At 35.1% G+C, this 15,107-nt stretch overlaps 2 protein-coding genes across 3 annotated transcripts in view; both read right to left on the reverse strand.

Annotated features, from left to right (window-relative positions):
- Positions 1-4,868, reverse strand: part of LOC117120741 (nischarin-like) — a 17,183-nt gene extending 12,315 nt beyond the window's left edge. For both annotated transcript variants that reach the window (XM_033265817.1, XM_033265816.1), the window contains exons 1-4: positions 4,649-4,868; positions 3,520-3,783; positions 2,282-2,426; positions 1,229-1,296 (exon numbers count right to left, since the gene is read on the reverse strand). In XM_033265817.1, coding sequence (XP_033121708.1) covers positions 1,229-1,296; positions 2,282-2,426; positions 3,520-3,783; positions 4,649-4,735 — 564 coding nt within the window. In that variant the 5' untranslated portion in view covers positions 4,736-4,868. The remainder of the gene's footprint in view (positions 1-1,228; positions 1,297-2,281; positions 2,427-3,519; positions 3,784-4,648) is intronic.
- Positions 4,869-6,907: 2,039 nt separating this feature from the next.
- On the reverse strand, positions 6,908-14,609 carry LOC117120782 (protein DETOXIFICATION 2-like). Its single transcript, XM_033265870.1, has 6 exons — positions 14,487-14,609; positions 11,168-11,243; positions 10,134-10,203; positions 9,386-9,518; positions 8,107-8,201; positions 6,908-7,593 (listed from the first exon to the last, which is right to left on the reverse strand). Exons 1-6 carry the CDS (start codon positions 14,509-14,511, stop codon positions 7,390-7,392), a joined length of 603 nt encoding a protein of 200 aa, XP_033121761.1. The 5' UTR covers positions 14,512-14,609; the 3' UTR covers positions 6,908-7,389.
- Positions 14,610-15,107: the final 498 nt, after the last annotated feature.

The following is a 15,107-nucleotide window of genomic DNA, read 5'->3' on the forward strand; positions in this document are numbered from 1 at the left end:
GATATGTACCGGTACATATGTACCAGTAAATATGTACCAGTTCATACGCCTGCGTATCATTGTTTAAACATTGATATATATTTGACTTTAGGTCAAATTTTTCGTCTAGTCATTATTTTTTTAATCGATGTGCATATTCATAATTTTTATTGAATAAGATTTGATAGTTAAATGCAATAGCCAAAAGATCACACACCAAAATTTGACAGTATTAATTCCAAGTCTGACTCTTTAAATCTACAGTAGAGGCATGTCTGCTAGTCTTACCCGGCAGAACCGTGGACATAACAGGCCGCGTGCCATCACAATATAGTAATGATAATAAATGCGGTAGCACCTAATGTCAACTTCAACCCGAACATAAGAAAAACAAAATAATTTCCTAAAAAATTAATACCCTTGTTCTTCATATTCTATAAGGATATTGTTCTCCTGATTGGATTGGATTGGATTTATTCGGTGTATTTCCAGTGGGGTCTCTGGTGGTGATTGGGCAGTACACCAGGAGACAATCCCCTACTCTTTTCCGAAGATTGTACTGTGTTCTTTAACGTACATATTGGCCCTAATGCAAACAGGACCGACGGCTTAAACACCTCATGCGATAGATGGTGCGCTTTCGTAACTTGCGTTTCAGCCCTCTAGCTGAAATACAAGGAGAGCAGCGATGGGAACTGAACTGGGAACCAAGAGATCTCCACGGTTCAGCGCACACACACAGTGGCCACCACCAGTTTAGCCTACTGAGCTAAGCTGCTCTCATCTGATGATGATTGAAGTGACTCAATTGAAACGTCCAAACATTCACAACAAACACAACGTAACTGCTGTTATATTTTCATGCAGTCACATTGTTTTACCTTGGAATGGTCGCATATTGTGTACTGCAAGCATTTAATATATTATTACTTTGCCATACAAAAGCTTCAAACAATATTTAAGGATTTTTGTTGTAAATTGCCTGAAAATCAGCAGAAAAATTCTGATTTATTTTTTTCCTTTTCTTTTTATATCTGTGTCTCACTGCAAGTTGTGTGATGTGTACATATATGGGCATGATGATGTCGTAATACACCCAAATATGGGCATATCATATTTATTTATCACAGGAAATTTGATGTGTATACAACTTTATTCAATGCTTTAAATTGTTTTTTTTTTTGTGTTTTATACAGTTAAGTTTTACTTTGTACTGAGTAAAATAAAATCATGAATTTTAAATATTTACCCGGAGATACTTCAATTGTGCGAGGAAATCCATGATGTGTCCAAGGTCATTTCGAGCATCATCAGTAACTATTATTAGAAAACAGAAAAGGTAAAAGAAACTTACAAATGAAAAAAGTATAGGCAGCAACATAATCTTCTTTTTTTGGAGATTTTGGTTCAAATATAAAATGCATTAGTTCCTTGAATATAAACCCACCCTATACTTTTTGTCCACTTTTATGTAAAAGCATTTCCCTAGCAAAAGCCCAGGGTATAAATAGGTCAGCTGATTTTTACAAATACTTTCACATAAATATCAATGGTTGCTACTGACATAGGCATTGGCAGTTTAAAAAAATAGGCTCCCAACGGGAGCGTGTCTACTGCCTTATAATATGTTTACTAACGTATCCACATGAGGATTCAGTTATTGGGAAAATTGTGGTTATTACTAGGCTTAATACTGATAGCCGTATGCCTTGTTTCATTCTTTACATTGGCATTTTTATTGTTGTTTTCCATTTCCTTGCCAGCTCAATTGTATCTAGCCTAGCCTACCTGTACAGTAAAATTACTGTGGCTCTGTGTGTTGATTATCGGTGTGTTAGGCCACCTACGACGTAAAAAGTGAGAAACTAGGCCTAGCACTAGCATCAACTCTCACAGTTTTACTCTTTTAAATATACGTTTTCCTGGTGCAAAGTGTCCAAATTAGTACAATAGTAAAACAGGCCTTAGAAGGCCTAGGCTAGCTACAACAAAAACAAGCGAGGTGCATGGATGGGCAAACAAGGAGCAAGGTGTCGTGCATTGGAAGATTCTGTTCTCCCAAACAGGTCACCAATTACGTAATGGCTTTATGCTTCCAGACTTTACACTTCCGGATTTACAAACTGAGCTCAAAGTGTCTATTGAGGGCAGTAGACACAAAAACGAATGTATTTTTTTGTGTGAAATTCCCAGGTAAAAGTCTACCCCTCAAAATCGAATTTCATACTCAAGGGGGATGGGTTTATACCCGAGAATCTATAGTATAAAAATGTACATAATAATAATGTATAATTATACATACCACACGTAGGTAATGGCAACTTTAGCCTTTCTGTTATAGCAAACAGCTGCATTGGTGTCATCTCGCAGACTTCACCACTTGATAGAATAAGGTCACCCTTCTCAAAGAGTTCCTTTGCAAGCGCTTGAGAAACACCAGTCACATCCTTTAGAACAAAACCACAAAGAAAAGAATTTAACGCATTAGAGTAAAATTAATAATAAATAATATAAATAACTATTATTTCAATAACAATGTTTCCCTTTTTGTTTAATCCTACATACGATTATCTCAGGGGTCACAAGTTGGAAAAATCCACATACAGGGGATCTGTTTAAATGAACTTTCTTAACACAAACACGGAGATCTGCATGTTTGGTAATGCAACGCATGACCGCCAAACACGGAGATCTCTGTGTTTTGGGGATTTTTTACGGAATCCGATGGAAGGGGTAATTACCAACATGTACTAACAATTTCAACACTATATTCAGTCTTTCGCTATTTCAATGTGACCTATTCTCAGTCACCTCATATTGTATGGCGATACTGAAATGCAGTTATCTCAGCTTTATTGTGTGAATATGCGTAAAACGTGTGAGTCACTTTCATGTTACGGGTCACAGATTGTGATAAAGTGTTTGGTACTATTGTAAAGCTACGTTGTTTGTAGTTCTTGTAGTATTTATTACATGTCAATCTGTTCACATACACACTCTCACAAAGCTTTGGAAAAGTGTTATAATTCACTAAAAAGTCTGTCGGTGGCTGATAATGTTTCTTCAAAACCCTGGCGGTCAGTGTTAACACATCTAATTATATTTTGCTCTGCATGGTGATACCAATTGGCACCGACTTCTTGGAGACAATTGATAATAGAGTTACTAGTAAAAACATGTCATGCAAATACAGTATCGTTAATTTGTGGGATATTGTTTACTTTCTGGGAGATACTTACATGGTCGCGGGAGGTATTCCCAATTTTCTTGAGACTTGGGACCCCTGTTATTTAACCCCCCACCTCCCAAAAACACTTCCTTCCAAACCTTATTAAAAATTAACATCTTACCAGGAACCCATTTAAACTAACAATGGAGAGGCAACATGGATAAAGTGCCTTGCCCAAAGACACAAGCGACTTGTACAGCAAAGGATTCGAACACCTGAACTCAAGGTTGAGAATCCAAGCCACAACCTTTGTGCTAACTGCTTCAACTAATAATAGCCAACTGCTATCATACCTTGCTGGTGTTACTTACGTAAATATCAAATTCAAGAAATCGAGCAAGCTGCGTTGGTACTGGATTGTACCTATCCATCAACTTCTGTAAATAAATCGCCAGTTCTTGTTTTCGCTTTTGAATAAAAGACTTTGATGTGTTACCAATTAGTTTCTTGGGAGGGAGAGCTGACTTTTCAACCTTCTTGTCCAACACTAGCTTTTCGTGCAGCTCGTGGAACTCACTGTAACGGTGCTTGATCGTCCAATGGCATTCTCCAATTATCACTTGAATGATGTAAACCTGGTGAAGGAGGGATGAGAAAGTGTATCATTGTGTTTTCTTCTAGTATAACATGCAGTGTTGCACTTTCACCTGCCCTGCACTCAACAAAATTGGGAAAAAAAATTCAATAAAACTTTGGATAGTTCACCACTCTTAATTATATCAATAAATTACAGGCACTAGCTATTAAATCTATCTTAGTCCTACTTATTCATAAAACCAAGGGGGAAAACTCTTGTTAAAACAACTCAGGGTGAAACGATCAGGGGGGTGGGGGTGAAGTGTTGTTAGTTACAAAATAGGTCTAGGTATACTTTTCTTAGTAGGGGTCCTCCAAACAACATCACCCGAGACCACCCAAGATTATGGCCTAGGTCTAGGTCTATTTATGCATAGCGCAGACTTCGCATATATTCTAGATGAAAGTGTACAAGATATTAATAAAGCCCAATACAAGAGAAAATGTTAATGCACTACGACATGTCGGAAACATATCCAGAGAGTGAATTATTTATTATGAATATCTGGTGGTTTGTTTTTCAAAAGCTAGCAAGTCACTGCTGTATAGGCCCTAGGTCTAAAATTATGTTTTGTCCCATTTTTTGTATATTTTCCATCATATATTGTTGGCCTATAATATTTTTGTATTTATAATGTACTTTTTAAAGAACTGAAGGGAATAAAATTAAAGGTAGAAGCTAGCAGATGCCTAGCCTAGGGTTTGTGCTACTATCATTATTCCACTACTACTACAAATACTACTACTACTAGCTAGGCCCAGGCTTAGGCCTAGCCAGAAATCGAAGTAGGCTGCCGCTCAGGCTTTGCCCAGCTAGGCCTAGCCCCAACGAGACCCCGGCTGTCGACGGAAATCTTTGGTTACCGTAAATGTTTCCACTTGTTCCGTCGCGATTATATCAACATTTCTAATATCACTGCTCATAACTGTATCGGTTCCTAGTTGTGCCATGACGATATTTTTCTTCTGTAATCAAGGTAACGTCCACAAATATAAAGAAGTATTAGAAAATTTGACATTTAATTCCCTCTAAATACAACCATTCTCAGCAAACAGTCAGTCTGTCAGTCAGGTGTACGATCGATCGACCTAAAACCCGGAAGTAGATTCTTCCAGCCAAACCCCCCAGGTGCACGAGAGTTGATATGATTGGTCCACATAATCTAACGTAAACCAAACTATTTGACCAATCACAACGCGCTTCCCAGCTATCATTTATTTTATTATATTAAATTGTTATATTTCTTTCATACAGTGTAATGTATTTCCTTATCCTTTTGAACAAAGTGGTGAACATGAAATAGGCCTATATCATCATATACCGTAAAACCTGGGCTTCTTTTTTGCGAAATTTGGATGGGCTTCTTCTCGAGGCTACTTTTGCAAATTAAGAGGGTGGGGGGGGGCTTCTTATCAAAATGAATGCCGTAAATTTCGGGAATTACTAATATAAAACCAAAAATAGGACCACTGTATCATCAATCTGTATTATGGAGTGTATTAACGGTATTAAATCACCTAAACTACTGTATAAACCAGGTATAAACCAATTTTTTAAATTTATTTTGTTGCTTTGAATTCATGTACAGTGTATGTACTGTACTATCTCGATTAAGCCTAATGTGCTTCCATTCGGGGATGTACGCCATAATATGACTGCTCCCTCATTCAATTAGTTATAATAATTTACTTTTGTGTATAAGTAAGTTATCGAATGTCATGAGCAAAAAAAAGGGAACTCATTTCCAAATTTGAATTATTAAATTTGTAAATTTAAATAAGTTATTAATTTACAATTAAAAATCTGAATTAAAAAACAAAATCTCCGTCAATCCTCGGACATGTAAATAGTACTTTTCAATAATCTTTTACATAGACCCTGGCCTTAAATTAAAGGTTCACTGTATTGTCATGAGCTTAAAAAATGAAAAATTAAATTCCATATTTGAATTGCTAAATTTTTCTATATGTATATGTAGTAGGCCTAAATTAACTTACAATTAAATATTTGAATGTGAAAAAAACCCACCGTCAATTAACGGACAGTTAAATAATATTTTTCCTGCATTTCTGGAAGCGGTTTGGTGCGGTGGGTATAACAGAAGAATGTGCTGTGACGTTGCGCTGTCAATGTGTACCAGCAAATTGCTGGGAGTAACCTGCGGTGGGCCAGCGTCCCACCCAGGGAGAGTATTGTACTCTCATCTGCTCCATGCTACAGAAACTGGGCATAAGCTGCAGCCCTATGTGCCCTAGTGGCTCAGCAAGCATTTACTTTTCCTACATTATGCATAGACAGTTAGTGTTAAACTGATGTTGGGAATTCGACAATAAACTAACGATTTTGATATGCTCCCATCGTCGCATCCCATCAATTCGTGAAGGTTAAACATTGCACAAATCAATTCTGCTTCATCTCTTTGTAACTGGGGAACACATAGAGGAAAATTTCTTAACGTAATACCACAGGCCTGTATGAGTTAAGAGTCCAAAGAAACAATACATAATGCTGTACACAAATTTAATTCAGCCAATGTATTTTGTTTTTACTTTATTCATAATTTACACAATATAAAAAATAGATAAATAATAACTGAGCCGAAGGAGCATTTCGGTTATAATCGAATAAATAATAACTCTGCAAATGAACTTTTCATTCATTAAGGAGCATTGCTTTATACAATTATTACAACAAATGTTCCTCTATATATTTGGGCACCGTTTATTTATCTATGTTTATATAACTGCTATTACAGTATATATTATTGCTAAACAATAAATTAGGACTAGTACTATTTTGTTTAAATGCCCAATAAAAAAAAACCTTCTTAATACATCTTTAATCATATTTAATTCAACTGCTTTGATTTATATGTATAAAATTTCTTATATCTTAATTAAAATATTAAGTAAGATAGTTTGCAATATTTACATCTTCACAACAGCACGATGATTCTTCTTATGGTGCAAACAGTAAGTATAGAATACGTCTATAACTCTTGTTGTCTTGAAAAAGGGAGCTCTGGATATATCGTCCAAATACACGCACAAGGTTCTAAGGTATTCTTTATGCTTTAAAACCTGTCTCTTATACACATCTAGATGTGTATAAGAGACGTATATATACATATGCAGGTTAGCTGCCAAACACCTTGAACACAATTCATTGTAGCATATATAAGCAATAACGCGTATGACAATAATTAGGTATATTCAAACATACTTACACTCTACACCTGTATAATCCAACCGGTTTATTTGTTTACATTCTTAAAATTTAATAACTTCATCTTTCTAAATTAAAATATACAATATTGTGCAATATAATTATTTAGAAACAATACAATACAGTTTATGCTATTCATAGTACAGCTGTGTATATCAGAATGCCCAATTGGCAGTAAAATAAACGTGTCATATCTACTGCTTTTTTTTTTTAGCACTTTTTTAACTCGAAATTATGAATGTAAAAACCTAGCGTTCCGTTTCGTTCAATGTAAAATGTGGATATAGGCATTCTGTCGCTAGAACACAACATACTTGCACCCTCATACACAACACTCAAACTCCTCCCCCCACCCACACACCAGTGTATGACATTTGTTTTAATACAGAAAGTAGAAGATGACACCTGATGCACATATAATGGTCGCTAACGCCGTATTCATAATTCTCAAATAAATAACATTACGGCTCAATTTGAATCCGTTCGTATTCACTAATGGCATACGTTCCACCTTGCTAATGCCTTCTTCATTACCTTTCGCAGCCTCGGTGTGTTCTGATTGGTCTCCAATTCTCTCTTTACTCTAGAGGAGACGAGTGATAAAATTACGTTAGTAAATTATGCCCAATTTTACTTAATTTAAGTTATGTATGACAGTGTTAGTATAAGCATAATATTTGTTGTAGGTATACAGGTTAGGTAAAAACATTTAAGAATGTATTTTTCTGTTAATCCATAGGGCTAGACTAATAATTGCTGTATGCACCTAAATACCTAAATCCGACATTTCAAGCCCAACAAACAAAGCTTCGCCTTACCCCAACTCTCAACTAGAAATTTTCGAAGCCAAAAAACATAAATAGTTAAATTAACTTATTTTTGCTATAGCTAGCACCCCCTTGGTAGTGGTGATGATGATGATGACGATGATGATGTTGATGATGTTGATGATGATGGTGATGATGATGATGATGATGATGATGATGATGATGATGATGATGATGATGATGATAATGATGATGATGATGACGATGATGATGATGATGACGATGTATCAATAAAGTTTCAATTTCAGAAGTTTCTTTACTGTACTAACCAAATGTACTTCATGATCCCAGTCAATGCTGAAGGTGTAAAAGAGAAGACCAATTGCCTGTAATGATTGGGCAATACACAAACCTATCCACATCCCTGTTATAAATACATCAAAATCGAAAGACAAAGTTAAGCAATACTGTAATGTTATAATAGTTAAAGATTCATTGCATCCGCGTAAATGAGAAAGCGCAGCGCAATATGGAAATCAGAGGTTATACAAAATGGGTTAAGTTATAAGAAATTGTAGAGGGTGTGTATACTGCATAGCTCTATTCCAGTTAACATAGGGCACAGGTAGTGGTGGCGCCAGTGGGGGTGGAGGGGGAATTTTCTCCCGTCGGACAGGCCAGAACTCCTTGTCATTCTAGGCCACGACGAGGTCGTCGGATCAAAAAGTAAAATAATAATAATAATAATAATAATAATAATAATAATAATAATAATAATAATAATAATAATAATAATAATAATCATTGCCTACTCAAATAACGTTATTTTGATTGCCAATCCCTAATATTGTAGGCTAGTCTAAAAGCACAATTTGGGTGATAGTATGCTACCAAAAAACCCTCCCCGTGAACCCTACGAGCAACTTTTATTCCTGGAACCGGACAGCGAGGCTCCAGTCTGTCCGTTGGTTCGGACCCCTTGTCGGACTTGTGGACTCCCTGTCGGCAAATTTTCAGAGTCAACACTGTTCTCATGTAACAAATTTACGTTATAATGTTTGAAAAACCGTAAATAACTAATTAAATGTTGCTGCAACGTTGTGTTAACATTGCTTTTGACATGGCGTACATAACATAGCCACAACGTTGACAGCGTTCGCGAATGTTAAAATAACGTTTTGTGATTACTGGGGTGGGGGAACTGGTTTTGGCAATAGGCCTATATTTTCATTGTAATGTGCACAAAATATAAGTTATATTTCGATTTTAGTTTAATAAGTAAGTGGAATTTAATTTTGTAAGCTAATATTGACCCTACGTACACCGGTGGATAGACATGAAAAAATAAAATTAAAAAATCATCTGGAAACAATTGTATAGGCCTAGATATAATATAGTAGAATACAGAGTGCTAGAATACGTCTATAACTCTTGTTGTCTTGAAAAAGGGAGCTCTGGATATATCGTCCAAATACACGCACAAGGTTCTAAGGTATTCTTTATGCTTTAAAACAGATTTTCCGCTTGAAACCTGACATTTAATTAAATGATCGAAATCATAATTTTTGTAGTTCGTTTTGTATTTCTGCTGTATTTTTAAGATTTTACCTTCGGCTTGCCATTTTCGAAACAAAACCAAGTAAATACACACAGGAAGACCAATGAAATAGAAGCTAACAAATGATATCAGTGCGCCAAATTTCTGCCGACCACACCCTTGAACTACTCCTCTTCCAATGTTCTAAAAAAGGAAAATAGTGTTCATTAATGTATTATTATAGTCGTTGATTAGCGAGCCTCCTTTTGGCAATAGGACGGTGGCGTTGAAGCGCGTTACAAATGCTAATGTAAAAAAAAAAACAGATTTAGTATGTATTTAGTATGTAGTCAAAATGTTGTTCGGGGTTTCACACAGGCATAATCTCAGTCATGTCATCATGGTTCGATACGAAAAAACAAACAGCTAGAGACAATTAAAAGTTAAAAACTGAGGAAAATGTTTAACAGTACAAAATAGTTTAATTATTATCCATCATTTTCTTTTTTAATTGTTTTTGCTGTTGATGTTTTCGCTATTATCATTGTTTCTCTGGTAGGCATCTTGAACATGAACATGTTCTTTTTTTCCCTACCAGACTCATTACATTTGAGTTTTGAGTAAAATAAAATTATTAATTATCAATTATGAAATTTTACAATAATACGTCTGTAAATCAACGAAAACTAAATTGTTTCTCATTGGAATTCCATGACTTATTTGATCTTTTGAAAACTTTAAAATTTTCCAGATTTTATCATCTTGAATGATAACTATATTTAAGTACAATATATTATTTTAATAATAAGTAATACATACGGTCGTAAAATCGCTAATCTCGAAGATGACTAAGACTGGAACAATCTTTGCGATCTCTTCAACAACCACTCTGAGAAAACGAAATAGTAACAATAATGCTGTATTTATAATGATGATGATGCTGGTGACGAAGAAGATGATGATAATGGTGATGACGATGAGGATGACACCAATGTTAATTTTAACTATAATAATAATGGTAACAATGATAATGATGATGACGATGATGCTAATGTTAATCACAGCAATAATAATAATAATTAATCACAGCAATAATAATAATAATAATAATAATAATAATAATAATAATAATAATAATAATAATAATAATAATAATGATGATGATAATGCGTCTACTCCTCAATATTAAGGCTATCACTGTGTGAACACACTAACGTATTAACATATTCACTGACCCACAAATTACTACATGGTGTACACACTCATACACCTGTCTCGAGTTGTTTTTAGTCATGGGAAAAAAAGTCCAGTTGTCATAGGCATTGGAAAAAAAATAATAATTTCACAAATCAAATCAAATGACGTCATAATCATGGGAAAACGATAAAATCGTTTTTACTACTACGATTTTATCGTTTTCCCTCGATTATGACGTCATTTGATTTTATTTGTGAAAATAGTTTTTGTATGGTATACATGATAAATCGTTATCGAATCGTGCTAGTGTGAGAGCTTCTCTCATTTCTTTTATTTTCTATATGAACCAATTGCTTTTTAGCTTTTTATCGTTATTCTTCTTCTTGGGTATGACAAGCAGCATATATATATATACATTTTATATTTATTTATTTATTTAACATCGATTTTTTTTATCGTTGATCGTTATCGTCATAGTGTAAGGCTAAAACATAGTCTGAATCACTGGGGCCGACTGGGATTATGCAGCGTGTGGGGTTCGTACTTCCGACCAATAGTTTATGACTAGAATAGAAACTTCTGCGACAAACCACCTCATAAGCACCATAGAGCAAACACAGGCATATTGTTACAGATAAAAAACAATACGAACTTACCTATTTGTTGTGAATACGTATCCAACGTAATCAGAAAATATAAACAGTAAAACACCAACTAATAATGCAGAAATCCCTGAAACCAGAATTTACATTCAACATTTCATTTATCAAAAACATATATAAACTCGTTAAATATGATTAATTACGGCATTATGAGTGTACTATTGTATAATATAAATACTGTCCCAAAAACAAAACAAAAAACAACAACAACAACAAAGAAAGAATACAAAAAAAAATTATTTTGTCTGTTCACTGGAATGACGCTACTGTATTTTTTTTTTTTTTTTTTTTTTTTTTTTTCCTCTTTTTTTTTTTTTTTGTATGGCCTATATTATTTTGTTTTATTTCTTAATATCCTGAGGCAACGGAAGTAGAGTGAGATGTGTGACAATGCATTTAGGTAGTAGGATAAGATGGGATCGACAAAATTAAAAGTTGGTGTTTACGATACGAGACTTACGCCTATAATAAAACTAGAGACAGTCACGTACCTAACGTTGTATACAAAAACGTGGATGCGGAGCATTGTAGTTTAATAGCAGGCGAATAACTACAATGCTTAACTAGGTTAAGGTGGTTCATTGAACTTGGACCCCCGATCTCTAGGCGTCCCCAGTTTCTAGGTAACCACCCCGCTTCCACCCCCATAAAAAGTAAAATAAAGCAATGCGTCGATAAACATTTGGAGTGATAGTAAATGTATCTTTATATAATACTGCACATTATTATTTAAAATTGTTAATAACGTTAAAATAATCAATCATATATGCAGGAACTACCAGTGGTTCAGCGAACTGGGGCTCCCATTGTTTAGGGCCCCGGGACACAATTCTCTGGTAGGGTCCAAATTGTACACTCTACAATAACTTTGATTGGTTCAGATTTTTTTTTTTTTTTTTTTTTTTTTTTTAGTTCGACGACTTCCTCGTGGTGTCGTACGACGGGGGTCGGGGTCTCCAGTCTTGTTAGACGGGTGGAGGAGGGAGATAACGACATTCACGCATGCTACAAACAAAATAATAATTTTAAAAAATAGTACGATGCAAAGCAACAATGATTAAATTTAGTAACTAATTCAAAACTTGTCAGTGATACATTACAATTGTTTTACATTACAGTTTATTCTTCTTTTTTTTCTGGTTTTTAGTCGTTGGACCTCGATCGAGCACTTTGCAATCCTCTGGTCCAAAGTAACCGGTTGTAACTTTAATGATTGCTCGTTCTGTTCTAGGCGTAGGCAATGCCATAGCCAGGATTTTCAAATAGTGCGGGACAATATCAGAGTAGACCAACTTTACTCGTAAATTCAAATAATATAGTCACATTTTCTTAAAAGGTGACCCATTTTACGCAAAAATATGAAAAATCTGGACCCATTTTCTAAAGAATTTACATTTTTAAGCCAAATATGAGAAATCTGGACTCACTTTGTGTATAAAATTGCATAATTTGGACCAATTTTTTAAAATGTGGACTCATTCTTTGTGGACCCATTAAAAAAATTGTGTGGGACTGTCCAAACTGTCCCAATACTCGGCTACGGTATTGGATGTACGGTATTAATAGGATAAAAATATTTAAAATTGGTCTTCCCCAATATCAGAACCGTGAGTCCATGCCTTCCTAAAGACCTGTATTGATCGCTTCACTCTATGGAAATATTACTATTATAAGACTAAATATAAACACCGTATCTCATTATAATATTGAACCTTCACCTCCAAGATGATTCCCGGCTGATTCTTATTGCAGGGGCGGATCCAGAAATTTTCTGACCGGGGCCCCAATAGGTAGTCCAGTGGTATATCAAGGATTTTAAAATGGAGGTGGCTCAGAGATGGATTTTGACAAACCGGGGTGAGGCAAAGAAAAAATTATGATTATGATACCTCTAGATGGCCGGAAATGGCAATCGCATACCTAAACTTGATTATAAATTTTCCTTTTTTCTAGATTAAAGAAAAAAAATTCCAGCACTGTAGTCCACACGCACCTCAGCCCCACTATAGGGCTGAGGTGAGCAAATTCCACGAATCGGCTCCTCTAGACGCCCGGAAATGGTATTCTCAAATGGTAAGAATGCTTTTTCAAAGCATTTTTCTTCCTCCCGAAGGGAGCTATCCTACCCCTCCCTTGGCAACCCTCCCCTAACAGGCGTCGCAAAGGTCTAATCAAGGACTTATTTTAGAGATTGTATACTGGTCCATTATCTCTTTTGTAATTATTTATGTTCGAGGCCCAAATCCGAAACCTATAGACTTTTAAAAAAAAATAAGGTTGATGTTTACTATAGTTTACTTCAGTAAAAGACAATTAATTATATTAACTGCATACAGCTCTGGTTCCTAATTAGTTTGTTTGAAGTCCTCAGTGGTGGCGCCAGGCCAGGTCCGATGTCCCCGATGAAAAAAGTGGGCCCGGTCGGATGTCTCTAAAAAACTTTCGTTTTGTGTTCTAGGGGGCGAAGATCCGAAAAATATGACAATTTATAAGGTTTTTAAAGACTTATTCAATCGATTTTGTCTACTATTATGTAGAAAATACATGTACATTTTTTCTCCTTGACCCGGCCTCCCGCAGGGCCAAACTATTTTTTAGAGTTCATGTGACGGCCAAAGAAAACCTCAACCTTTGAAAGAAATCGTTACATCTGGGTACAACCATGGTACAACTCTTTCCGCTATGATAGGTCTATTTGAAAGTTCTTTTATTTTTCGCAATTTGAAGTTATAGGGCCTACTTTTAAATTGTACTAAGTCTACACCAGCGGTCATGACCCAAAATTTGGTCGAGGAAAATTTCTGTGTGAACATATCATCAGCTTAACAGTCGTCAGTAAAAATACATTTTTTCGCATGTATACAGTACGCATGTAGGACTAGCGAAGTGTTTTTATGAGCACTGTCTGTTGATACACAAACACAAGTAAAGAAGTAAAAAGTGAACGGAACAAATAGAATTTGGCGGCACAAAAATCGGGGTGATATTAATACTGTATGACTTGAATAGAAGGCTTATTACAAAACATAATGATCAGAAAAAAACAAAGAGATAGAACTTGGTGGTATATAGAGTCCTGTGTGACTTGAATTATTTGCAGAACACTCGAAATGTAATATTTATAAGCACTGTTCGTTGGTTGACTAGTGTTTGACAATAAAACCCAATAGACATATTGCAACATAGTATAAGTTTAGTTGTGTTTACTCCTATGATTTAACAATGGGCTTCTTCTACCATGATTCATAAATGAGGCATCAGGACTCTCCATTCCTTAAAATTTTAACATGTCTATGATTAAGTTTTCACTTACAACACAACGTATATGCAACTTGCATATACTCTTTAGCATGTCCAGGCTCATTCTCTCCTAAACGTTGACCTATTCGAATTGCCAAAGCTGATGAAAGCCCAGAGCAAACCTAAAGTAGTAAAATGAAAACATGACAATAAGTAATATAATCATAAAATAGTGAATAAACTTTTCAGTCTGCGTATCGTCACGTACGCGAATTACGTCATAGTATACATTCAATGCATGTGATGCACAGAAAAGGATGAAAGCTAAAATCTTTTATTAGGCCAGAAAATATTTTCGCTTGTAATCAGTTAATTGGCTTTTCTACTACTGCCAAAAGCCATTTATTTTGTTCTGACTTTTTTTTTCTTCCTGTTATCCCTCTGCAACCTAGTCCATGTCCATGCTTGGATCTTCCTCACGCGTGGTCCATCTGTATATAGTAACGATGTGGCTAGTAAAATATTACGTAGGCCAATTTCTAAATATTTTATAAAATAAACTGTTAATCAAAATATCAAGTTTAACCATTTTACATATTTTACGCGTTCTCCAATTAAGTTTAACACAAATTTTCCGTGAAACGCATCGCAAATCTTTGCATTGAACCAATTTAATCAAAACTACTTTACTTCA

This window comes from Anneissia japonica, unplaced genomic scaffold (genome assembly GCF_011630105.1).
Source record: "Anneissia japonica isolate Jap-2015-1 unplaced genomic scaffold, ASM1163010v1 scaffold69_len1423075_cov170, whole genome shotgun sequence".
NCBI classification, from domain to species: Eukaryota; Metazoa; Echinodermata; class Crinoidea; order Comatulida; family Comatulidae; genus Anneissia; species Anneissia japonica.